Genomic DNA, 27647 nt, shown 5'->3' on the forward strand with positions numbered 1-27647 from the left:
ATACAAAACACAACAGCCTTTTTGGCTTAACAGGTTCATTCTAGCGTAACACTGGTTACTGAGCCTCATCATCTCTTTCTGGGAGTGTTGAGTTCTCTATAAACATCTCCCTCCTGTTAAAGAGTTTTCTGCTGAATTCTCTTGTTGCTTTGACTTACTATTTTGATACTGCACTCTCAAGGTTATAATTTATATTCTTTGATAATAAATAAATTTTGATTAATTAATCTTGAAATTTTATCCCACAGTTGAAAATGCTGCTTATTTTTGTTTAAGTCCTCTCATTACTTTGATATATGGGAGAAAATGGAATTTGTGAAGCCCTCAAACACCAGGAACTTCTTGTGATTAAATACAAAACTGAACATCAGAATTTTTTTTGACTAATCAACCTTTTACATCTACTGGCACAATTAAATCTTAATAATTTTGTATCAATGATTTTGAATTGTACTCTGAGAAATAATAGCACCTTCCCCTTGGCAAGCATCGTTGCAGATTTTGGTTTGTGACAACTGAGGCCTCTGTTGATCGGGTCGTCCATGGAAGTTATGTCCCAGCTATCTACATGGTGAGCAAGTCAGGGCAGTAGGACATGGAGGGCAAGCTTTTGCCCATGTAGCAGGCTCCCCCTCTCCACGCAGCCGATTACTCCAAAGGAACAGCAGAGCGACCCCACCATCCTTTCCAGTACTGAAGAAGTGTGTTGGCCCGAAACGTCGACTATTTTTACTTTTCCGTAGATGCTGCCTGACCTGTTAAGTCCCTCCAGCATTGTGTGTGCTGCTTTGGATTTCCAGCATCTGCAGATTTTCTCGTATTTATGATGTTCCCCCCCCCCCCCCCCCAAGTGTTTGCTCGATCAGTTAGTTTTGCAGTTTGTCAGATCACTTGAAGTAAACAGAGCTGGTAAAAATCACAGTCCATTCTGGCCATCTCCCCTTGTTCTTTGCAGTCCCGATGAAGGGTCTCGACGTAAGACGTCGAATGTTCATTTCCCGTCACCGATGTTGCCTGACTCACAAGCTCTTCTGTGTCTTGCTCCATCTGCTTTGTCTTGTGTCTCAGTGTAGATAGTTGGCGAGCATATTCATATAAATTCGGGAATGGAGGGGGGTGCAGAACGATTATTAGGATATTATACTGATTACAATAATAATCACGTTAGCTATTAAGTCTATACAAATATTGGTATGTTATTCAACCAAAATACTGGCAGTGGCCCGTAACTCTTAACATGTCGAAAACTTCTGAGAGGAATTTCCACAGATTTTATAGGCAGCCAATATTACAATTTGCAGCTAAAACGATATGTAGTGTTAATGCATTTTCTCTACAGCGTAAATTATTAAACACGGTTAAAAAGATTCTCTAAACCATTACTAAATTTTTGTAAAGAAATGCGTGATGTACCACATTAATCTTGTCAAAAAGCACTTTAGTCATCCCTTGAGTAATGGAGGAATCGGTATATTTCCACGGGAGGAAATTTAGCTGTGAAACTGAAGAACTTCTGAACGAGCACTGCAGCACACGAACGGTAGGGAGGGCTGGGGGGCTGCCGTGCATTTGTGGAATTTAGCATTTGTGCCCTGCCCCGTTATACGTTCCGAGAGGGGAGGCGCCTACAACTCCCATAAAGCCCCGCAGCTGGAGCGACGTTGCTGACTGGGGGCAGTGAGGAACAGGACTGCAAGATGCCGCTTCTTTTTAACGACCAACCCATAAGCTTACCTTCGTCCACTTGGGAGTTCATTGAATGTTATTCCAAGTTAAAGGTGAGCGAGTGCTTTCCGTCTAGGTGCCGTGCCCTGCCGCTCACTTACCTGCCCGTTCAGCTCAGCGAGAGAGCCGGCAACTGAAGGGAGAAGCTCTCGGTGGCTTGGGCGAATGCACTCGCTGTGTTCTTGCTGTTTAATGGCAACGTTTAACCACCTTCAGCCTCACAAAATGAAACATCCTGTTATTTATTTTTGTCAGCTTGTTTGTGTACAAACCTGCTAATTTACCCGTTTCGAAAGGAAACACTTTTCTTGGTTAGTTTATTTCCGGGGTGCTTTGGGATGCCTTGTGTTAGATATCCACATAATATTGCCCTATTTTCTTGTGGCATTAGAAGAAGGAGCTTTGGCTCAATGAGTTTATGCGGACTGGCGGCAACTCCATTACTCCCATTCCTCACTTATTTCCCCTGTTACTTGTTCTTTCTTTACAGTATGGATAATTTACAGGGATATTATGACCTGAAATACCAAGAAAGAAAGGGGGAATTGGGGGTAGGAGAATGTGAGTTCTGAGTGTGGGAGGTACAAGACTGGAATGGCTGGGTATCTGAAATTGTTCAATTTGATGTGGATATCTGATGGTGATTCAGAAGATGTAGATTTTTGAGCTTGTTCAAAGGTTAATTGGAAAAGAGTAGAAGACCAAAGCTGGTGGGACTAGAGTAGTTGAGAGGTAGTTACCAGAAGTTTGAGGACATTCTTGCTGACCCAGTGGTGATGTACGATATCAGCTCTTTGCTTCACACTGAATGGGTTTTTTGGACCTTGGATGAAGGGAAAGGAAGAACAAGAAAGGTATGTATTACCTTTTTGGATGTCATTGGGTTTTATTGTACTTGGCTGTGATATAGTCTGTTTCATAAATCAGAATTCGGAAATTGCTGATTCTAACAGTGCTGGGAAGGTTTTTTCTAAATGGTCCGTAATTCTAAGTGTTTACTATTAACAAACATTTTACTGTTTTTGTAATATTTTCAGTTATCTTAAACATGTGACTATTTCAGTGGGCAGCACGAGACTGGAAGCAAGATTGAAAATGCTGACCATTCCTTTCTTGGCACTTGCAGTTTTGATAACCATCAGCAACTTGGAACAGGACGGGCATTGAATCTCAGAGGTCCGGGCAATCACTCGTTGAACTTAGTGTGTTAATTCCAAGTTGTCTAAAACTGTGACAACTTTTATCGAGGGACACTATTCTGACTGGTTACATCGTGGCCTGATATGGAAACAACCCAGTAAAGCTACCATTCTTCCTGCTGCCATTCGGAAGGAGGTACAGGATCCTCGGGTTCAAAGTTCACAGTAAATTTATGATCAAAGATTCATTTTCTTTTGGGCATAATCAGTAAATCCATTATAGAATAATAAACATAATTGAATAATTGAAAGATTGCACCAACTTGGGTGTTCAACCAGTGTGCAAGAGACGGCAAACTCTGCAAATGCAAAAGAGAAGAAAGTGTTTGTGAACCTGGTGGTGTGAGTCCTGAGGCTCCTGTGCCACTTCCCTGATGGCAGCAGCATGATTGGGTAGTGGGGGTCTCTGATGACAAATGCTACTTTCCTGCGACAACGCTTTCTGTAGATGTACTCAGTGGAGGGGAGGGCTTTACCTGTGGTGGACTGGGCCATATCCACTACTTACTTGTAGGTTCAGAAACAGTTATTTTTAAACCAGCATGGATCACTCACCTTAAATCTGAACTAAACCCACAACCTCTGGACTCACTTTCAAGGGCTCTACAACTTTTTGTTCTTGGTGTTATTTATTTATATTATTATTATTATTTTTATATTTGCACAGATTGTCTTTTGCACATTGTCAGTCTTTGTGTGTAGTTTTTCATTGATTTTACTGCATTTCTTCTAAATCTTGGTGTATATTGTGATATATACACACTTTGTTATTATCTTTACTTTGAACTTTGATATCTAGTAGGATAATTACATATGGAATTTCCATTGTGGCAGATTTCTGATATCAGGAGTAAGGGGTTCAGTCGTGATTACCAAACATAGCATGCATCCTCGGTATGAGCTCCTCTCCGAACAAGCATGATTTTGAATAAACTCTGCTCTGTGTTAACAGCAACCTAAATGCTAACAGACTTTAAAATCTTATTATCTCAAGGTGTTGTATTTATCAACTTTTCTGGTATTAATTTGGTTAACTCATTATTAAAGAAAGTGGATCAATAGGTTTGCGAAATATTTCATTGCTGATTGGAAAAGGACATTCATACCTTGGAACTAACCTATAATCTGGCCATTAAGGGCTTTCCTGTCCTAACTGTGGAGTGGATTTTATAAAGTTGATGCTGACTTACAAACTAGACCAGCAATATTGCAGGAAAATACTGAATTATAATAATTCAGTATTTGAATTTACTATATAATTAAGTATTTACTGAATTATAATAATGTATTTAAAAAAAACTCGCTCTGCTTGCTGGAGGGGGTGGAGGGTAGGTATCAGGTTGAATTACATTTTATGACTTATTTTAGAACATTTAAATCTTGCCATTGCATCATAGCTTTGGCGTGTGTTACCTTAGTAACTTCTGAGTTTTAATTTCATTACTTATCTCTCGGTGCACAACTGTTCATTACTCCAAGCAAGGGTGTAATTGTTCAGTTTGTGGAGTCTACTGTAGAGTTTGGGGTTTAGGACTGGTTGAGAGGTAGATCTGAGACCCCGGAAAACCTGAGATGGAAACCAGAGACCCTAACAACAGCAATAGCTCAGATAGTCTAACCAATTGTGGTGGAACCTGCAGTTTCCACAGTATTGGAATTAAAGTAAGAGTTGTTGTAATTTATAAAGAAATGGGCATCTTGACAAGAAGTGCAGTTATTTTTTTCAGCTTAAGGGAAATTTATGTTTCAACAAAATCTGATGCTTTTATTTTATGTAGGAAAGTGCAGAAACGTTGAAATCAAAACCAGCTGTCAAGGTGGACTCTAAAGGTCTTCTATATATTCAGCAAAGGGAATTTGCAGCAACAACTCCTCAGGATGGTAAACGTCAACATTTCACTTTCTAAAGATGGTTACAGGGATCTGCTTGACCATCCATATTCTCTTATTGATGAGAATTACTTTAAGAATCAGATCTAATTAATTTTAAGTTATTTTTACCATCCCAAGCATATGTCTCCGTACTAGCTAAGAAATGCTATCTCAGAACAATTGCTCTTTAAATTTGGTATGCAGTTACTTTGGATAATAGTCATATTCATCGCTATGTTAATTCACTCTTGCTCTCCTTTTCGGTTCACTTCGCAATACAAAATTCCAGAAGCAAGGTTCTGTCGGGGAAAGATTTGTAATTTTTGTTTGAAGAGTAAAGAACAATCCTAGTTTCATATGGTCCACAACTTCAGAATTGTCCGACAGACCTTCACACTGGTGATATAGTGACGTGTGTGTGTGTTGCTACTCTATGGCCCAAGTCTTTGCAGCAGAGACTGATCTCCAAACATCTTGGAACTTCTTTCCTCTTGTCCCTATTCAGTACAGTTTGGTTCTGGTGTACAGTGGCTTTCTGACGTGAATCGTATACGCAAATGAACATCTTCCACTCCTCAAAATGAAATTTAAGACCTGGAAATTCATTACTGTTCCAGGGCTGCTAAATTTTCTTCTTAATGACTTCCCATTCGTGCATGCTTTTTTATTTTAAACATTAGAATTTTTAACGTTATGTAACTGTGTTGCTCTGCCGTCTGAGTGCATCATTTTAATGTAGCATTGTGACCTAAATGCCAGGTGAGGAACAATGGACTTCAGGTAGTGGAGATTTTTGTTCTGTTGTGTATAAAAGCTAAGTTCTAACCTACTGTCCCAAAATGTTTAAGAAAAAAATAGAAAATCTCAGCTGCTTAGGAGGGCCAGTTAAGAGCTGCTTAAACGTATTTATATTTTCTAGTATGAAGCAAAGGTTTTGCCATGTTGTAATTTATAATTCTATTATTATGTACTGCTGCCAACAAACAACAAATTTCATGACATATGCCAGTGATACTAAACCTGATTCTGATACTTTCACCACAGGCTCTGTATCTATACTTGGAACAGAAGATTCAACTACTTGCCATATGGTGGCTCTGCGGCACACAGGTAACGAGGGATGTTGTACAGGAGTTTAAATGGCCTATGAACATACAGCATTGTACCTGTTTGGGTTACCTGGAGAGATCAAGAGGGCAGTGTATGGGGTTGAGTGGGGTCTGGGATCAGCCCTGATGGAATGGCGGAGCAGGCTCAGTGGGCTAAATGGCCTAATTCTGCTTGTGTGTTTTACGGTCGTGGTCTGAATCGATGGTCACTGAACACTGCAACTGCCATAGAATTGACTTGAGTGGCTCAAAAATACTAATCTGCACCAGTGGTTTTTGGGACTGCCTGGTAAAGGAAGCCATTGAAATAAAACTAGAGGAAAAGAATTTTAATAAGGGCGAAGGTCTTGCTGTAAGTAAGAACTGGAATTCGATTGTAAACAATGTGGGAGAGCAGAAATCTGATTGGGTAGTCCTCATCCAATCTGGAGGGACAGTCTATGGGGATATGAATACTGGTGGACTGGACATGCCCAGGCAGAATCCCTGATGAAGGTCGCAGAATTTGTTATCGAGACCTTGGTTACAATCAATACCTGTACCCTGCTGGAAGCCTGAGAAGAGTTTATTCAAAGCACTGGATCCTTTTTCTGATATGAACATGTTTGTGGTAGATTTGTGATGTCCTAGGTAATTATCATGAATTAAAGTGTTGACTGTTGAGGGAAAACTAGTTGGGATAAATGAGTTCTTTCCATATTGGCAATGTATAACTTGGTGGGGTAGCACAGGGATTGTGTGTTGTAGCCATGTTTGCTCACAATGCGACACATTTCAAAGAGGCAGAGAAACTTACTCTACACCACTATTCAATATGATCTTGGATTCATCCATGGACTCTTGGCATCACTACCTACTTCGTTATGGATTTGCACCCTATTGTCTACCTGTACTTTCTCTGTAACTGTAAGTCATCTGCATTTTCCATGTACTACCTCTGTGCACTGTTTTAATGACATCATCTGTATGAAAGGAGTGCAAAAACAATGTCTTTCACCACATAGAAACATAGAAAATAGGTGCAGGAGTAGGCCATTCGAGCCTGCACCACCATTCAGTATGATCGTGGGTGATCATCCAACTCAGAACCCTGAAAAGGTCCCGTTTATTCCCACTCTTTGGATCCTGTCTGCCAACCAATTCTCTATCCACATCAATACCATACCCCCAATACATATTGGAGCATGTGACAATAATAAACCATTTTGCCAAATTGGTACCCTTTTCCAGCTGCCTCCCCTCATCCCTTGATCCCGTTTATTCCTCAAAACAAAAGAAATTAAGTCTGCAAAGGGTTAAGTTAAGAGCGTGTACAGAGACTTGGCAGATGAAGTACTGTGGGTAGAGATTTGAGGTTATCTACTTTCGTAGGAAGGAAGAACGTTGTTTAAATGGAGAGGAATGGAAAATTAGATGTGGGTACAATATGTAATTAGGAAGACAAGTGGGAATTTAGCCTTTATTGTGAGGAGGGTGGAAGATGACGACAAAATTTTGCTACAGCTCTGTAGGGTTACTGGTAAGACCATAGAGTGCTGTGTACATTTTAAGTTCTATTTAAGAAAGCATTATTAATAGGAGTGTTTTGGAGAAGGTTAATTAAGTTGCTTCATGGGTGATGTGATCATTTTATGAAGGAAAACTTGGGGAGGTTAAGCCTATGCTCACTGGAGTTTAGGAAGAAAGAGAGGTGATCTTAGGGAAACTTTGTATTTTGAGGTTTAATGGGATGGATGCTGGGAGAATGTTTCCTCTCTTGAGGAGCTGTTCTTTCTGAATAGGAGGTGGACCCATTGGACACATGAAGAGGAATTTAATTATTCATGGGTAATTTATGGAGTTTTCTATTGCTGTGGGTTGTGGAGGCTGAATCATGGGATGTCTTTGAGACTGGGATGGTTAGGGTTTTGGATTAATGGGAAGCTGAGGGTGATTGGTGTGTTAAGGTTGACGAGTTATCTGGTCTATTTCTTACTTGTAATGTTCTTGTTTTTTTTTTAGGGTGTGGAGCAACGGCTTTGGGACACTGTGATGGAATGGATACAGCCGTGTGTGTGTCCAAAATGCTAAATGCTGTCAAGTCCTTGTCAGATGGATTCAGTCATGGGAGGTATGGTCTCAGTACATGAAAACTGAAAATAGTGGCAAATTTTATATTCATATCTACAGGATCTCAAAACTGTAAGTAATTGTAATTGAAGAGCAAAAAACAAAACCTTCAGATGCTGAAAATATGAAATAAAAACCAAGTGCTGGAGTCGTTCAGCAGAGTAGATGGCATCCACTGGGAGAGAAATAATTCCGGGTCAATGACATTTCCACAGCAATGGGCGTGACATGTAGGCTTGGGGGGAGAAAAGGTGTCCATATAGCATAAATGTGGTTGGCTCCAGATGGGTTTTCATAATATTCAATTCTTGATCTATCTGCTCACACCATATGGTTTTGGAGCAGGAGTGAATAGTCATGTTTAAAAATGGGAATGTTGCAATTTGGCCTGAAGGTTAAATCTGTGTTGTTATAGCAGCTCCTGGCCTGCTGAGTATACCTTTCCACTACTGATGAAAAGTGCTGGCCCAAAACATCAATTGCTGGCGACAATTCAGATTTAATTATAATTAATTCAGTTTTTCACCACTTGCATTATTTTTCTTTTGAACTGTTCTGGAGAGGTTTCAGTACATTTTGACAAGGGAAGGTGTAGGAATGCTTGCAACACCCTCAGTTAAAGACGGTGGTCGTTCATCGCCAGGACTGGCAGATATCCAAATGTTTTGTACATGTATTTATGTTTCTGTAATTATCTCTTATTCTGATATATTTCCCAGTTTCCTTTTTTCCTCTTTAGAGTTTAGTCAGGGAATATGGTGTGATTTAAAAGGTCTGAAGGATTTTCAGGAGCTAGACTGAGCAGCAAGATTTCTACCTTTTGATATTAAAGAGTCAAAGATTTTAAAGATTTTTATCCTTGCTTTATGCTTTATTGTTTTGTTTAAACTTGTCTTTGCAAATTTAGCATTAATTTGGTACTAAAATGCAAACATTTGTCAGACTGCTTTTGCACGGTGTGGCATGTTGGCATAGCCGTTAACAGTGCTAGCTGTAAAATCCGGGCAAACACGAGGAAATCTGCAGATGCTGGAAATTCAAACAACAACTCACACAAAATGCTGGTGGAACACAGCAGGCCAGGCAGCATCTATAGGGAGAAGCGCTGTTGAAGTTTCGGGCCGAGACCCTTCGTCAGGACTAACCGAAAGGAAAGATAGTAAGAGATTTGAAAGTAGAGGGAGGAGGGGGAAATGTGAAATGATAGGGGTAGACCGGAGGGGGTGGGATGAAGCTAAGAGCTGGAAGGGTGATTGCCGAAAGTGATACAGAGCTGGAGAAGGGAAAGGATCATGGGACGGGAGGCTTCGGGAGAAAGAAAGGGGGAGGGGGGAAGCACCAGAGGGAGATGGAGAACAGGCAAACAACTAAAAATGTCAGGGATGGGTTAAGAAGGGGAGGAGGGGCATTAACGGAAGTTAGAGAAGTCAATGTTCATGCCATCAGGTTGGAGGCTACCCAGCCGGTATATAGGGTGTTGTTCCTCCAACCTGAGTTTGGATTCATTTTGACAATAGAGGAGGCCATGGATAGACATATCAGAATGGGAATGGGACGTGGAATTAAAATGTGTGGCCACTGGGAGATCCTGCTTTTTCTGGCGGACCGAGCGTAGGTGTTCAGCGAAATGGTCTCCCAGTCTGCGTCGGGTCTCACCAATATATAAGAGGCCACACCAGGAGCACCGGACACAGTATACCACTCCAGCCGACTTACAGGTGAAGTGTCGCCTCACCTGGAAGGACTGTTTGGGGCCCTGAATGGTGGTGAGGGAGGAAGTATAAGGGCAGGTGTAGCTCCTCCCCTTCTTACCCCATCCCTTATTTATTTATTATCCCCCTTTTCTCTTTTTTTCCTCTCTCTGCCCATCTCACAATCACTCTTTGCCTGCTCTCCATCTCCCTCTGGTGCTCCACTCCCTTTCTTTCTCCCTCGGCCTCCAGTCCCATGATCATCTCCCTTCTCCAGCTCTGTATCCCTTTCGCCAATCACCTTTCCAGCTCTTGGCTTCATCCTTCCCCCTCCTGTCTTCTATCATTTCGGATCTCCCCCTTCCCCTCCCACTTTCAAATCTCTTACTATCTTTCAGTTAGTCCTGACAAAGGGTCTCGGCCTGAAACGTCAACTGTACTTCTTCCTATAGATGCTGCCTGACTTGCTGCGTTCCACCAGCATTTTGTGTGTGTTCCTAGTGATCCCTGCACTTTTGCCAGGTCCTGTCTTATGATATTGAAGGTGGCTCCATACCCCGCCCTCCTGTCACTCCCCAATCCATGACCTTAATTCCTGGACCATTCTTGCCCCTTTTCCATAACAACCCTGAAACTTGCAGAGTTGTAATCACTGTGTCTGAAATGCTCCCCACTCACTCAGCTGCATTTCCAAAAATTGTGTCTGGTACTGTACTTTCTCTGGTTGGATTGGCTAAAAAAAAAGCTGCTGGATGTATTTCAAAAATATCACAACCCAGCCCCCAAGACTGCACATTGCAGTTTTAGTTGATATTTGGGAAGCTGCAATCATCTACTTAAATATAATATTGTAGCGGTGTGCTACAAACAGCGCTAAAATTACGACACGGAGTCGGTAACTGCAGTCGAAGGAAAAACTTTATTCGAAAACTTCAGCCTCACTTTTAAGCCTCTGTCAACCGGCCCCCCATGGCGAAGAGGCTCCAAAGCTCTGTGCTCGCAAACCCCCGTAGGCTATCTAATTGTGAGTCGGTTCGCATACGCTAGGAAATGAGCCGCCACATAACCCCCCCCCAGAACCGGCGATACACCCCCCAATGTCCACAGCCTGGGCCAGAACCTGCTTGGGAGGTCGGCCTCTGCGCCGAGGCGCCGGAAACTCGGCCGGTTGCGCCAGGTCCACATGGGCCGGCTTGAGGCGGTCCACCGTGAAAACCTCCTCCTTCCCCCCAACGTCCAGCACGAACGTGGACCCGTTGTTCCGGAGCACCGTAAACGGCCCCTCGTATGGCCGCTGCAGCGGTGGCCGATGCCCGCCCCTTCGTACAAACACAAACTTACAGTTCCGTAGGTCTTTGGGTACGCAGGTCGGGTGCCGCCCATGCTGTGAAGTGGGTATGGGGGCCAGGTTACCGAGCTTCTCGCGAAGTCTGCCCAGGACTGCAGCGGGTTCTTCCTCTTGCCCCCTCGGGGCTGGTAGGAACTCCCCGGGGACGGCCAGGGGCGCGCCGTATACCAACTCGGCCGACGAGGCGTGCAGGTCGTCCTTGGGCGCTGTGCGGATGCCGAGAAGGACCCAGGGAAGCTCGTCCGCCCAGTTGGCTCCTCGCAGGCGGGCCATGAGGGCCGACTTCAGGTGACGGTGGAAACGCTCCACTAGCCCGTTCGACTGTGGGTGGTAGGCAGTGGTGTGGTGCAGCTGAGTCCCCAAAAGGCTGGCCATAGCTGACCACAGGCTGGAGGTGAACTGGGCGCCTCTGTCGGAGGTAATGTGGGCTGGTACACCAAAGCGGGATATCCAGGTGGCGATCAGGGCTCGGGCGCAAGATTCGGAGGTGGTGTCGGTGAGCGGGACCGCCTCTGGCCATCTTGTGAACCGGTCCACGATAGTCAGGAGGTAACGCGCTCCGCGCGACACCGGCAGGGGGCCCACGATATCCACATGAATGTGGTCGAAACGCCGGTGGGCGGGATGGAACTGCTGCGGTGGGGCTTTGGTGTGCCGCTGAACCTTGGCCGTCTGGCAGTGCATGCACGTCCTGGCCCATTCACTGACCTGTTTGCGGAGTCCGTGCCAAACGAACCTGCTGGAAACCATCCGGACAGTTGTCCGGATGGAGGGATGCGCCAAGTTATGAATGGAGTCGAAAACACGTCGCCGCCAGGCTGCGGGGACGACCGGACGGGGCTGGTTGGTGGCGACGTCACAGAGTAGGGTCCTCTCACCTGGGCCCACGGGGAGGTCCTGGAGCTGCAAACCAGAGACTGCAGTCCTGTAACTCGGAATCTCCTCATCTACCTGCTGTGCCTCTGCCAGTGCCTCAAAGTCTACCCCTTGGGAAAGGGCATGAACGGTAGGGCGAGAGAGCGCATCCGCCACGACATTGTCCTTACCCGAGACGTGCCGGACATCCGTTGTGTATTCAGAGATGTAGGACAGGTGGCGTTGCTGGCGGGATGACCAGGGGTCGGATGCTTTCGTAAACGCAAAGGTAAGCGGTTTGTGGTCCGTGAACGCGGTGAAGGGCCGACCTTCTAGGAAGTACCTGAAATGCCGGATTGCCAGGTAGAGCGCCAACAGTTCCCGGTCAAAAGCACTGTACTTGAGCTCGGGTGGCCGCAGGTGTCTGCTGAAAAACGCCAGGGGTTGCCAGCGACCTGCGATGAGCTGCTCCAGCACCCCACCGACTGCCGTGTTTGATGCGTCCACTGTGAGGGCGGTAGGGGTGTCCATTCTGGGATGTACTAGCATTGCGGCGTCAGCCAAAGCTTCCTTCGTTCGAACGAAAGCGGCGGCGGACTCCTCGTCCCAGGTAATGTCCTTGCTCGGACCCGACATCAGGGCGAACAGGGGGCGCATGATCCGGGCAGCTGAAGGGAGGAAGCGGCGGTAGAAATTGACCATACCTACGAATTCCTGAAGGCCTTTGACCGTGGTGGGTCGGGGGAAGTGGCGGACCGCATCTACCTTAGCGGGCAGAGGGGTTGCCCCGTCTTTAGTAATCCTGTGGCCCAGGAAGTCAATGGTATCAAGTCCGAACTGGCATTTGGCAGGGTTGATTGTAAGACCGTACTCACTCAGTCGGGCGCAGAGTTGACGGAGGTGGGACAGATGCTCCTGACGACTGCCGCTGGCTATGAGGATGTCATCCAAATAGATGAACGCGAAGTCCAGGTCCCGTCCCACCGCGTCCATTAACCGCTGGAACGTCTGTGCGGCATTCTTCAGGCCGAACGGCATGCGGAGGAACTCGAAGAGGCCAAACGGGGTGATGAGAGCCGTCTTGGGGACGTCGTCAGGATGCATCGGGATTTGATGGTACCCTCGGACAAGGTCGACCTTGGAGAAGATCCGGGCGCCGTGCAGGTTTGCCGCAAAGTCCTGAATGTGCGGCACAGGGTAGCGGTCCGGTGTGGTAGCCTCGTTCAGCCTGCGGTAGTCGCCGCACGGTCTCCAGCCCCCCGTCGCTTTGGGCACCATGTGCAGGGGGGAAGCCCAGGGGCTGTCGGACCGCCGGATGATCCCCAATTCCTCCATTCTCTGGAACTCCTCCTTCGCCAGTCGGAGCTTGTCCGGGGGAAGCCGCCGAGCACGGGCATGGAGGGGTGGTCCCTGTGTCGGGATGTGGTGCTGTACGCCGTGCCTGGGCATGGCTGCTGTGAACTGCGGTGCCAGAACCGATGGGAACTCCGCCAGGACCCTGGTGAAGTCGTTGTCGGACAGCGTGATGGAGCCGAGGTGAGGGGCTGGCAACTGGGCCGCGCCCAGGGAGAACGTCTGAAAGGTCTCGGCGTGTACCAGTCTCTTCCTGGGCAGGTCAACCAGCAGGCTGTGAGCTCGCAAAAAATCCGCACCCAGAAGCGGTTGGGCTACGGCGGCCAGTGTGAAGTCCCACGTGAACTGGCTGGGGCCGAACTGTAGCTGCACCTGACGGGTGCCATAGGTCCTTACTGTGCTGCCATTCACGGCCCTCAGGGGGGGACCCGGTGCCCTGCTGCGAGTGTCGTAACTTGTCGGAGGTAAAACGCTGACCTCAGCCCCAGTATCGACCAAAAAGCGGCGTCCCGACCTGCTATCCCACACATACAGGAGGCTATCCCGATGGCCAGCCGCCGTAGCCATCAGCGGCGGCTGGCCCTGGCGTTTCCCGGGAACTTGCAGGGCGGGCGGCAACGGCGGGCTTCTGCGCCCCACCGCTGGTGGTAGAAGCACCAGTGGTCATTGGGCCGGGGGTTAGTGGGCTCTGCGGCCGGGCCTGGACTGGTTTGCTGCCGGGAGCGTGGCTGGGTGATCTGTGCGATGGACGCCCCGCTCACCTTTTTGGCGTTCCACAGCAAGTCCGCCCGGGCTGCCACCTTCCGGGGGTCACTGAAATCCGCGTCGGACAGCAGCAGGCGTATGTCCTCGGGCAGCTGCTCCAGGAATGCCTGCTCAAACATGAGGCCTGTGTGTCCCTCGGCCAGAGACAACATCTCATTCATTAAAGCCGATGGAGGTCTGTCGCCCAAGCCATCCAGGTGCAGTAAACGGGCAGCCCGCTCGCGCCGTGAGAGTCCGAAAGTCCTGAGGAGCAGGGCTTTGAATTCCGTGTACTTGCCGTCTGCCGGGGGCGACTGTACGAACTCCGCGACCTGGGCAGCTGTGTCCTGGTCGAGGGAGCCCACCACGTAGTAGTAGCGGGTGTCTTCTGAGGTGATCCGGCGAACGTGGAATTGGGCTTCGGCTTGCTGGAACCATAGGTCCGGGCGCTGTGTCCAGAAACCCGGCAGTGTCAACGAAACCGCATGAACAGAGGCGGCGTCGGTCATTTCTGGTCCAAAAATCGTTTGGACCGTCGGGGTCACCAATTGTAGCGGTGTGCTACAAACAGCGCTAAAATTACGACACGGAGTCGGTAACTGCAGTCGAAGGAAAAACTTTATTCGAAAACTTCAGCCTCACTTTTAAGCCTCTGTCAACCGGCCCCCCATGGCGAAGAGGCTCCAAAGCTCTGTGCTCGCAAACCCCCGTAGGCTATCTAATTGTGAGTCGGTTCGCATACGCTAGGAAATGAGCCGCCACAATATTTTCGTATCCCTGAATTATTTACATGTGCTCCTGTCTCCTGCTGACTGTTAGGAGGCCCATAGTGTAGCCCCAGCAAAATGATTGCCTCCTTCAGATTCCTGTTCCACCCACTTGGCTTCATTTGAAGAGTCTTCTAAGACATCCTCCCTTGGAACTTGATCATACAGCAATGCCACGTCCTCTTTTACACACCCCATTGTCACTTGTGAAAATTCTATACCCTGGAATGCTGGAATGCTGAATTACTGGCTTGACAGCAATGTATTCCTGTGAGTTGATCAAAACTCTTGCATTCATCTGCCTTAATAGCCAGAGCTTTTATTAAAACAAATGTAATCTAGTCTTGCATTTCTCCCATTTAGCTTATTCCACTCCTGTTTGTTCCACCTAATGATTGACTTGGTTGTCTTTTGACATTTCATTGCATCACACCTTGTTCTGTAGTCTGTGCTCCATTCCTTTGTCTAATTGGTTTAAGCCTTTCCCAATCACGTGAGCAAACCTTCCCACAGCTCTGGTGCAATTTATTCAGTTTACACAAGTCCAACCTTCCACACACAGTCTTATTGATGCAGAAATCTAAAGCCTCTGTCCTTCACTAATCCTTCAGCCACTCATTCACTGTTTCTCCCAATCTTTTTCTCAATGTATAATCTTGTTTTACACTTCCAGCGTTACATTTTCCCCCTTCCTTTGATAATTTCAAAGTTAATCAGTCTCCTTTTGATCTAAATCAACAAAACTTCTCTTTTGGTCTCCCTGTATGTTTTCTGTGATTTGTTTTCTTTTCTAACTTTTCACAGCTCCGATGATGTTCTTTTAACTTGAAACATTAAACATTTCTTCATGGATGCACCCTGGCCAGCTGAGCATTTTCTGTTTTTTTTTATTTAGATTATCAGAGTTTGCCAAGTCTTAGATTGCTGTTGAGGGGATTGCAAGCGGGGTAGGAGGATGGATTTTTTTTTGGGGGGGTCTCCCAGTTAAAGGCCAGACGTCACCAGGACTGGCCAATATCCCAAATGTCTATCCTGAGATGCACACTTCCCAGTTTCCTCTTCTCTTGTGCTTTTGTGTAGGAACTGGTATGATTGGGGGGGGGGGGGTACTGTAAAGCTTCCATTAATCCACTAAAATCTAAATTAGTTAAGTATTTCCTTCTAAAAGTTCTCATTGAATTGGTGTAATTTTATGTTTTTAAGATATGAAGTTCACCTTGTCGGAGGTTTCATGGATGAAGGGTTCCTATCTCAGAAGCTCACCCTAGAACTGCTTGGTACGTTTTAATCTGTTAGTTTACTACTGGCATTTTAGTTTCAAATGCACATATGTGCAATGCTAGAACATCTGTGGCGGAAAATGAGAAAGGGCAACCAATACGTGATTAAAACTATTGTTTTAAAATTGCTGATAGTTTAGTATCTTTTGTCTTTGGTCTTGTAGACAATAGGTGCAGAAGTAGACCATTCGGCCCCTCGAGTCTGCACCGCCATTCTGAGATCATGGCTGATCATTCACTATCAATACCCAGTCCCTGCCTTGTCCCCATATCCCTTCATTCCCCTATCCATCAGATATCTATCCAGCTCCTTCTTGAAAGCATCCAGAGAATTGGCCTCCACCGTCTTCCGAGGCAGTGCATTCCACACCTCCACAACTCTCTGGGAGAAGAAGTTTTTCCTCAACTCATTTATGAGTTCCTCAACTATATTTATGTTATCTTTGTTTCAAATGGACCACCATTACTAAGGAAGTAAATTTCCCAGGAGGGGTGTGTGTAATGCGAGTGGTTTTTAAATTCTCTCCATTTCGTAATCTTTGAGCTGCGTTCCTCCAGTTCTAGTCTCTTATACAGTCCCAGTTTCCTCGTTCAGTTTGTTGCTGTGTCTTCTGACTGACCTCAAACTTCTGGAATTCTCCGTTCCTGGAGCAGCTTCTGTAAATACTTTCTTGATCAAGCTTTTTGCATTCAAAAGCAGCTTTGAATTTACTCTTGAATGTAGATTTTGTTGTATGATCTTTCCTTTGTTAAAGGTGTTATACCAGTACAAGTTGTTATATAACAAACTCGTGTTATTTTGTTCACTGTGTCTACTTTCAATGAGTCAGCTGATTGAGCTTTCTTGTTTCCCTTGAGGACAAGATGCAGCTAATTGTTAAATTCAAATGAAGAACAGTGCGAGACCCGATGTTTTCAAGGGGTGATCAGGATTTGTACTTTTGGAGTTGGTGGATGTATCATCTTTATTTTACTTGATTCAGAAGATTTGCTAGAATCCCAGTGTAGGGAGCATACACACCACTGACCGGCAGGGTCGGATTCACTCACACACACCACTGACCGGCAGGGTCGGATTCACTCTCACACACCACTGACCGGCAGGGTCGGACTCACTCACACACACCACTGACCGGCAGGGTCGGACTCGTTCATCCAGGGTTGGACTCACTCACACACACCACTGACCGGCAGGGTCGGACTCGTTCATCCAGGGTCGGACTCACTCTCACACACCACTGACCGGCAGGGTCGGACTCGTTCATACACACCACTGACCGGCAGGGTCGGACTCACTCACACACACCACTGACCGGCAGGGTCGGACTCGTTCATCCAGGGTCGGACTCACTCTCACACACCACTGACCGGCAGGGTCGGACTCACTCACACACACCACTGACCGGCAGGGTCGGACTCACTCACACACACCACTGACTGGGAGGGTCGGACACTCACACACCACTGACCGGCAGGGTCGGACTCGTTCATCCAGGGTCGGACTCGTTCTCACACACCACTGACCGGCAGGGTCGGACTCGTTCATCCAGGGTCGGACTCGTTCTCACACACCACTGGCCGGCAGGGTCGGACTCACTCACACACACCACTGGCCGGCAGGGTCGGACTCACTCACACACACCACTGATCGGCAGGGTCGGACTCGTTCATACAGGGTCGGACTCACTCACACACACCACTGACTGGCAGGGTCGGACTCACTCTCACACACCACTGACCGGCAGGGTCGGACTCACTCACACACACCACTGACCGGCAGGGTCGGACTCGTTCATCCAGGGTCGGACTCACTCACACACACCACTGACCGGCAGGGTCGGACTCACTCACACACCACTGACCGACAGGGTCGGACTCGTTCATCCAGGGTCGGACTCACTCACACACACCACTGACTGGCAGGGTCGGACTCACTCACACACACCACTGACCGGCAGGGTCGGACTCACTCACACACACCACTGACCGGCAGGGTCGGACTCACTCACACACACCACTGACCGGCAGGGTCGGACTCACTCACACACACCACTGACTGGGAGGGTCGGACACTCACACACCACTGACCGGCAGGGTCGGACTCGTTCATCCAGGGTCGGACTCGTTCTCACACACCACTGACCTGCAGGGTCGGACTCGTTCATCCAGGGTCGGACTCGTTCTCACACACCACTGACTGGCAGGGTCGGACTCACTCACACACACCACTGGCCGGCAGGGTCGGACTCACTCACACACACCACTGGCCGGCAGGGTCGGACTCACTCACACACACCACTGACCGGCAGGGTCAGACTCGTTCATACAGGGTCGGACTCACTCACACACACCACTGACTGGCAGGGTCGGACTCACTCTCACACACCACTGACCGGCCGGGTCGGACTCACTCACACACACCACTGACCGGCAGGGTCGGACTCGTTCATCCAGGGTCGGACTCACTCACGCACACCACTGACCGGCAGGGTCGGACTCACTCACACACCACTGACCGACAGGGTCGGACTCGTTCATCCAGGGTCGGACTCACTCACACACACCACTGACTGGCAGGGTCGGACTCACTCACACACACCACTGACCGGCAGGGTCGGACTCACTCACACACACCACTGACCGGCAGGGTCGGACTCGTTCATACAGGGTCGGACTCACTCACACACACCTCTGACCGGCAGGGTCGGACTCGTTCATACAGGGTCGGACTCACTCACACACACCACTGACCGGCAGGGTCGGACTCGTTCATACAGGGTCGGACTCACTCACACACACCACTGACCGGCAGGGTCCGACTCGTTCATACAGGGTCGGACTCACTCACACACACCACTGACTGGCAGGGTCGGACTCACTCACACACACCACTGACCAGCAGGGTCGGACTCACTCACACACCACTGACCGGCAGGGTCGGACTCGTTCATCCAGGGTCGGACTCACTCACACACACCACTGACCGGCAGGGTCGGACTCGTTCATCCAGGGTCGGACTCACTCACACACACCACTGACCGGCAGGGTCCGACTCACTCACACACACCACTGACCGGCAGGGTCGGACTCACTCACACACACCACTGATCGGCAGGGTCGGACTCGTTCATCCAGGGTCGTACTCACTCACACACAGCACTGACCGGCAGGGTCGGACTCACTCACACACACCACTGACTGGCAGGGTCGGACTCATTCATCCAGGGTCGGACTCACTCTCACACACCACTGACCGGCAGGGTCGGACTCACTCACACACACCACTGACCAGCAGGGTCGGACTCGTTCTCACACACACCACTGACCGGCAGGGTCGGACTCGTTCATCCAGGGTCGGACTCACTCTCACACACCACTGGCCGGCAGGGTCGGACTCACTCTCACACACCACTGGCCGGCAGGGTCGGACTCACTCACACACACCACTGACCGGCAGGGTCGGACTCACTCACACACACCACTGACTGGCAGGGTCGGACTCATTCATCCAGGGTCGGACTCACTCTCACACACCACTGACCGGCAGGGTCGGACTCACTCACACACACCACTGACCAGCAGGGTCGGACTCGTTCTCACACACACCACTGACCGGCAGGGTCGGACTCGTTCATCCAGGGTCGGACTCACTCTCACACACCACTGGCCGGCAGGGTCGGACTCACTCTCACACACCACTGGCCGGCAGGGTCGGACTCACTCACACACACCACTGACCGGCAGGGTCGGACTCACTCACACACACCACTGACCGGCAGGGTCGGACTCACTCTCACACACCACTGGCCGGCAGGGTCGGACTCACTCTCACACACCACTGACCGGCAGGGTCGGACTCACTCACACACACCACTGACCGGCAGGGTCGGACTCGTTCATCCAGGGTCGGACTCACTCACACACACCACTGACCGGCAGGGTCGGACTCACTCACACACCACTGACCGACAGGGTCGGACTCGTTCATCCAGGGTCGGACTCACTCACACACACCACTGACTGGCAGGGTCGGACTCACTCACACACACCACTGACCGGCAGGGTCGGACTCACTCACACACACCACTGACCGGCAGGGTCGGACTCACTCACACACACCACTGACTGGGAGGGTCGGACACTCACACACCACTGACCGGCAGGGTCGGACTCGTTCATCCAGGGTCGGACTCGTTCTCACACACCACTGACTGGCAGGGTCGGACTCACTCACACACACCACTGGCCGGCAGGGTCGGACTCACTCACACACACCACTGGCCGGCAGGGTCGGACTCACTCACACACACCACTGACCGGCAGGGTCAGACTCGTTCATACAGGGTCGGACTCACTCTCACACACCACTGACCGGCCGGGTCGGACTCACTCACACACACCACTGACCGGCAGGGTCGGACTCGTTCATCCAGGGTCGGACTCACTCACGCACACCACTGACCGGCAGGGTCGGACTCACTCACACACCACTGACCGACAGGGTCGGACTCGTTCATCCAGGGTCGGACTCACTCACACACACCACTGACTGGCAGGGTCGGACTCACTCACACACACCACTGACCGGCAGGGTCGGACTCACTCACACACACCACTGACTGGCAGGGTCGGACTCGTTCATACAGGGTCGGACTCACTCACACACACCTCTGACCGGCAGGGTCGGACTCGTTCATACAGGGTCGGACTCACTCACACACACCACTGACCGGCAGGGTCGGACTCGTTCATACAGGGTCGGACTCACTCACACACACCACTGACCGGCAGGGTCCGACTCGTTCATACAGGGTCGGACTCACTCACACACACCACTGACTGGCAGGGTCGGACTCACTCACACACACCACTGACCAGCAGGGTCGGACTCACTCACACACCACTGACCGGCAGGGTCGGACTCGTTCATCCAGGGTCGGACTCACTCACACACACCACTGACCGGCAGGGTCGGACTCGTTCATCCAGGGTCGGACTCACTCACACACACCACTGACCGGCAGGGTCCGACTCACTCACACACACCACTGACCGGCAGGGTCGGACTCACTCACACACACCACTGATCGGCAGGGTCGGACTCGTTCATCCAGGGTCGTACTCACTCACACACAGCACTGACCGGCAGGGTCGGACTCACTCACACACACCACTGACTGGCAGGGTCGGACTCATTCATCCAGGGTCGGACTCACTCTCACACACCACTGACCGGCAGGGTCGGACTCACTCACACACACCACTGACCAGCAGGGTCGGACTCGTTCTCACACACACCACTGACCGGCAGGGTCGGACTCGTTCATCCAGGGTCGGACTCACTCTCACACACCACTGGCCGGCAGGGTCGGACTCACTCTCACACACCACTGGCCGGCAGGGTCGGACTCACTCACACACACCACTGACCGGCAGGGTCGGACTCACTCACACACACCACTGACCGTCAGGGTCGGACTCACTCTCACACACCACTGGCCGGCAGGGTCGGACTCACTCACACACACCACTGACCGGCAGGGTCGGACTCGTTCATCCAGGGTCAGACTCACTCTCACACACCACTGATCGGCAGGGTCGGACTCGTTCATACAGGGTCGGACTCACTCACACACACCACTGGCCGGCAGGGTCGGACTCACTCTCACACACCACTGGCCGGCAGGGTCGGACTCACTCTCACACACCACTGGCCGGCAGGGTCGGACTCACTCTCACACACCACTGGCCGGCAGGGTCGGACTCACTCACACACACCACTGACCGGCAGGGTCGGACTCACTCACACACACCACTGGCCGGCAGGGTCGGACTCATTCTCACACACCACTGGCCGGCAGGGTCGGACTCACTCTCACACACCACTGACTGGCAGGGTCGGACTCACTCTCACACACCACTGGCCGGCAGGGTCGGACTCACTCACACACACCACTGGCCGGCAGGGTCGGACTCACTCACACACACCACTGACCGGCAGGGTCGGACTCGTTCATCCAGGGTCGGACTCACTCACACACACCACTGACCGGCAGGGTCGGACTCGTTCATCCAGGGTCGGACTCACTCACACACACCACTGACCGGCAGGGTCGGACTCGTTCATACAGGGTCGGACTCACTCACACACACCACTGGCCGGCAGGGTCGGACTCACTCACACACACCACTGACTGGCAGGGTCGGACTCACTCACACACCACTGACCGGCAGGGTCGGACTCGTTCATCCAGGGTCGGACTCACTCACACACACCACTGGCCGGCAGGGTCGGACTCACTCACACACACCACTGACCGGCAGGGTCGGACACTCACACACCACTGACCGGCAGGGTCGGACTCGTTCATCCAGGGTCGGACTCGTTCTCACACACCACTGACCGGCAGGGTCGGACTCACTCACACACACCACTGACCGGCAGGGTCGGACTCACTCACACACACCACTGGCCGGCAGGGTCGGACTCACTCACACACACCACTGACCGGCAGGGTCGGACTCACTCACACACACCACTGACTGGCAGGGTCGGACTCGTTCATACAGGGTCGGACTCACTCACACACACCACTGACCGGCAGGGTCGGACTCGCTCTCACACACCACTGACCGGCAGGGTCGGACTCACTCTCACACACCACTGACCGGCAGGGTCGGACTCGTTCTCACACACCACTGACCGGCAGGGTCGGACTCACTCACACACCACTGACCGGCAGGGTCGGACTCGTTCATCCAGGGTCGGACTCACTCACACACACCACTGACCGGCAGGGTCGGACTCGTTCATCCAGGGTCGGACTCACTCACACACAGCACTGACCGGCAGGGTCGGACTCACTCACACACCACTGACCGGCAGGGTCGGACTCACTCACACACCACTGACCGGCAGGGTCGGACTCGTTCATCCAGGGTCGGACTCACTCACACACACCACTGACCGGCAGGGTCGGACTCACTCACACACACCACTGACCGACAGTGTCGGACTCGTTCATACAGGGTCGGACTCACTCACACACACCACTGACCGGCAGGGTCGGACTCGTTCATCCAGGGTCGGACTCACTCACACACAGCACTGACCGGCAGGGTCGGACTCACTCACACACACCACTGACCGGCAGGGTCGGACTCATTCATCCAGGGTCGGACTCACTCTCACACACCACTGACCGGCAGGGTCGGACTCGTTCATCCAGGGTCGGACTCACTCACACACAGCACTGACCGGCAGGGTCGGACTCACTCACACACACCACTGACCGGCAGGGTCGGACTCATTCATCCAGGGTCGGACTCACTCTCACACACCACTGACCGGCAGGGTCGGACTCACTCACACACACCACTGACCGGCAGGGTCGGACTCACTCACACACCACTGACCAGCAGGGTCGGACTCGTTCTCACACACCACTGGCCGGCAGGGTCGGACTCACTCTCACACACCACTGACCGGCAGGGTCGGACTCACTCACACACACCACTGACCGGCAGGGTCGGACTCACTCTCACACACCGCTGGCCGGCAGGGTCGGACTCGTTCTCACACACCACTGACCGGCAGGGTCGGACTCACTCTCACACACCACTGACCGGCAGGGTTGGACTCGTTCATCCAGGGTCGGACTCGTTCTCACACACCACTGACCGGCAGGGTCAGACTCATTACCGATTGGAGGGCACAGGGTGCTCTTGCTGCAAGGTGATGGAGGAGTTTCAAATCAGTGATGAGATCTTTGAAATTGAGGATTTGGGCCAATGAAGATCAATAAACATTGATGTCTTAATGGGAAGTTCAGATACATGCAGTAGTGTTTTTAATAAATGAGTTTACTGAGGGTGGGAAATTAGTTGTGGAATATGAATTAGAATTAAAAGGTGAATCTGGCAAATGTATAAATCTCTCATTGCCCACATTAATCACTTTTTGTCTTTCTGAACTCTTTCTTTGGCCACATTTTCTTCTGGCTCTCCTTAACAACTCCTTTATTTTCCTCTTCTACTTTGCCTACTCATATTTAATATGCTATGATGTTTATTTTGTGGTTCAAAAATATCTCATGACAATAAATGGCTTGAAAGTACATTTGCATAAACCAGTTTTCTACCACTTATTGTTCCTTATTACAATAAACAAGTTGTCCTATCTCCCATTCTGGGTTAAACTTTAACTTGAATTGATTCTGTAGTTTACATAAAAGCAGTATGTTTTATCTATTCAATTTCTGGTGTCTGTCCTTGACTAAGTAGAGGGAGTTAGTTAATTTGTACCTTGCTATATGAGTGAAGATTGCTTTCTGGTTTAAGAAACTTGGGATGGGCTTTCCACTAATATTGATTCAGAAGTTGTATCTGCATCAATATTCTTTGGGGTATTACCATTTGAGCTTTTGGAAGTTTTAGCAACACAAGAAAACAATGGATAACCTGGTTAATGGTGGTTTCTTTCTCATCAGGAAGCTCATTAATATCTCCTTCTGTGGCTTTGTATTTGGCTTGTATACCATTGAAGATGTGCAAATTAATTTAATCCTACCTATGGTGACCAGAAAGGAATTGAGAAGCACTTTGATTCGGTTACCGATGCCTGAGAGTTGTGCCAATATCGTTCTGTGAGGGGAGGAAGAGGAAAACAGACGAGGATGTTCTTATAGAAACATCCTGTGACATTGTAGAATTTATAGACTGTTTGGTAAACTGTAGAGATGCAAACCTGGATGTCACAGAAATGGTTAAAATCATTATGGAATGGTGCCAACAGGAATTTGAAGTTAAAAATGTGCATGCATATAAAGGAGCTGACTTTTATAATCACTGCAATTGACATCTGAGAGATAGAGAAATATATAAAGCAAAGCTTTACAGGATAGCTGATAGCAATACCTCTAGAGACATTGCAGAAAACCCCCAAGTCAACTTGATGTACTTAACAGGTGGACAGAGTCGTAAGGAGAGCTTTTTGGCATATCTGCCTTCATAAATCAAAGTATTGAGTACAGGAGTTGGGATGTTATGTTGAAGTTGTATAAGATGTTGATGAGGCCTAATTTGGAGTATTATGTGCAGTTCTTGTCACTTACCTATAGGGAAAATGTCAGTAAGATTGGAAGTGCTGAGAAAATTTACAAGGATGTTGCCAGGTCTTGAATACCTGAGTTATAGGGTTAGGACTTTGCCAGAAAATAATGAGGGGAGATTTGATAGAGGTATACAAAAAATCAGGGGTGTAGTTGGTATAAATGCATGCAGGTTCTTCCCCCCCCCCCCCCCACTGAGGTTAGTTGAGAACTATAGATCATGGGTTAAGGTGAAACATGAGGGGGACTTCTGCACTCACGGTGGTGAGAGTGTGGAGTGAGCTGCCAGTGGCAGTGGTGGATGTGGGTTTGATTTCAACATTTTAAGTTTGGGTTAAGTATATGGATGTGGAAGGGTTTGGAGGGCTATGGTCTGGATGCAGGTCAATGGGACTAGGCAGAATAATAGTTTGGAATGGACTAGATGGGCTGAAGGGCCTGTTTTGTGCTGTAGTTCTCTTTGACTGCATGACTTGAATCAGGCAGGGTTCTTCTAAGACAGGTATTATCTGAATTCAAGTAGCAGCTTAGGGAATTGCTTGTAACTAATGAGATGATCATGATTTGGGTAAAGTCTTTGTGTATGGTATTTTATCATGTGAGAAATATTGCATTGAGGGGAGCTGCCAGTGAACAGGGACAAGAAAGCAGAAATGGCATGCCTTTGTGATGGTTATAGAGTGATTGAATGAGAGAAGGTGGGAATTAATGGAGCAAATGGAAGTAACTGGTACATAAATAAGAAGAAATTTGATGCTCATTGGAAAAGAATGTAGTCCAGTTGTAAATATAACCATATAACAATTACAGCATGGAAACAGGCCATCTCGGCCCTTCTAGTCCATGCCGATGCTTACTCTCACCTAGTCCCACTGGCCCGGACTCAGCCCATAACCCTCCATTCCTTTCCTGTCCATATCCCTATCCAATTTTACTTTAAATGACAATACTGAACCTGCCTCTACCACTTCTACTGGAAGCTCATTCCATACAGCTACCACTCTCTGAGTAAAGAAATTCCCCTTCGTGTTACCCTTAAACTTTTGCCCCCTAACTCTCAACTCATGTCTTCTTGTTTGAATCTCCCTTACTGTCAATGGAAAAGGCCTATCCATGTCAACTCGATCTATCCCCCTCATTATTTTAAATACCTCTATCAAGTCCCCCCTCAACCTTCTACGCTCCAAAGAATAAAGACCTAACTTGTTCAACCTTTCCCTGTAACTTGGGTGCTGAAACCCAGGTAACGTTCTAGTAAATCTTCTCTGTACTGTCTCTATTTTGTTGACATCTTTCCTGTAATTCAGTGACCAGAACTGTACACAATACTCCAAATTCGGCCTTACCAATGCCTTGTACAATTTTAACATTACATCCCCACTCCTATACTCAATGCTCTGATTTATAAAGGCCAGCATACCAAAAGCTTTCTTTACCACCCTATCCACATGAGATTGCATCTTCAGGGAACTATGCACCAGTATTCCTAGATCACTCTGTTCTACTGCATTCTTCAATGCCCTACCATTTACCATGTATGTCCTATTTGGATTATTCCTACCAAAATGTAGCACCGCACGCTTATCAGCATTAAACTCCATCTGCCATTGTTCAGCCCACTCTTCTAACTGGCCTAAATCTGCAAGCTTTGAAAACCTACTTCATTATCCACAACACCACCTACCTTAGTATCATCTGCATACTTACTAATCCAATTTACCACCCCATCATCCAGATCATTAATGTATATGTCAAACAACACTGGACCCAATACAGATCCCTGAGACACACCACTAGTCACCGGCCTCCAACCTGACAAACAGTTATCCACCACTACTCTCTGGCATCTCCCATCCAGCCACTGTTGAATCCATTTTACTACTTCAATATTAATACCTAATGATTGAACCTTTCTAACTAACCTTCTGTGCGGAGCCCTGTCAAAGGCCTTACTGAAGTCCACATAAACAACATCCACTGCTTTACCCTTGTCAACTGTCCTCGTAACCTCTTCACAAAATTCAGTAAGATTTGTCAAACATGACCTTCCATGCACAAATCCATGCTGACTATTCCTAATCAGACCCTGTCTGTCCAGATAATACCATCTCTAAGAATACGTTCCATTAATTTACCCACCACTGACGTCAAACTGACAGGCCTATAAAGAAATAAAATTAAATGGAAAGAAGGAGTAAGGCCAATTTTGCAAGTTGGAACACTTACTGATGTTTGATCTATGTTATACCTGTGAAGTTTTTATGTTCTGTCTGATCAGTTGCTCCATTTTCCTCCCATATACCAAAGACATACTGATATGTTAACTAGCTAATATAAACACAGGAGATTCTGGAAATCCAGAGCATACACACATTGCTGAAGGAACTCAGCAGGTTAGTGGGTATCCTTATCCTGTGTGTTGTTGGGTAGTTGGAGAATCTGGGTAAATTAATGAGCATGAGGGCGATGTTCTTGTTTGATCCTG

General features: G+C 48.9%; 1 protein-coding gene across 1 annotated transcript in view; it reads left to right on the forward strand.

The window, feature by feature from the left end:
• The first annotated feature begins 1630 nt into the window (after nt 1-1630).
• ntan1 (N-terminal asparagine amidase) overlaps nt 1631-27647 on the forward strand; it is a 29923-nt gene continuing 3906 nt past the window's right edge. The window contains exons 1-5 of the mRNA XM_059979366.1: nt 1631-1778; nt 4703-4805; nt 5841-5906; nt 7907-8015; nt 15976-16049. Of these exons, the coding sequence (XP_059835349.1) occupies nt 1698-1778; nt 4703-4805; nt 5841-5906; nt 7907-8015; nt 15976-16049 (433 nt within the window). The 5' untranslated portion in view covers nt 1631-1697. The remainder of the gene's footprint in view (nt 1779-4702; nt 4806-5840; nt 5907-7906; nt 8016-15975; nt 16050-27647) is intronic.

Source organism: Hypanus sabinus, chromosome 9 (assembly GCF_030144855.1).
Source record: "Hypanus sabinus isolate sHypSab1 chromosome 9, sHypSab1.hap1, whole genome shotgun sequence".
NCBI classification, from domain to species: Eukaryota; Metazoa; Chordata; class Chondrichthyes; order Myliobatiformes; family Dasyatidae; genus Hypanus; species Hypanus sabinus.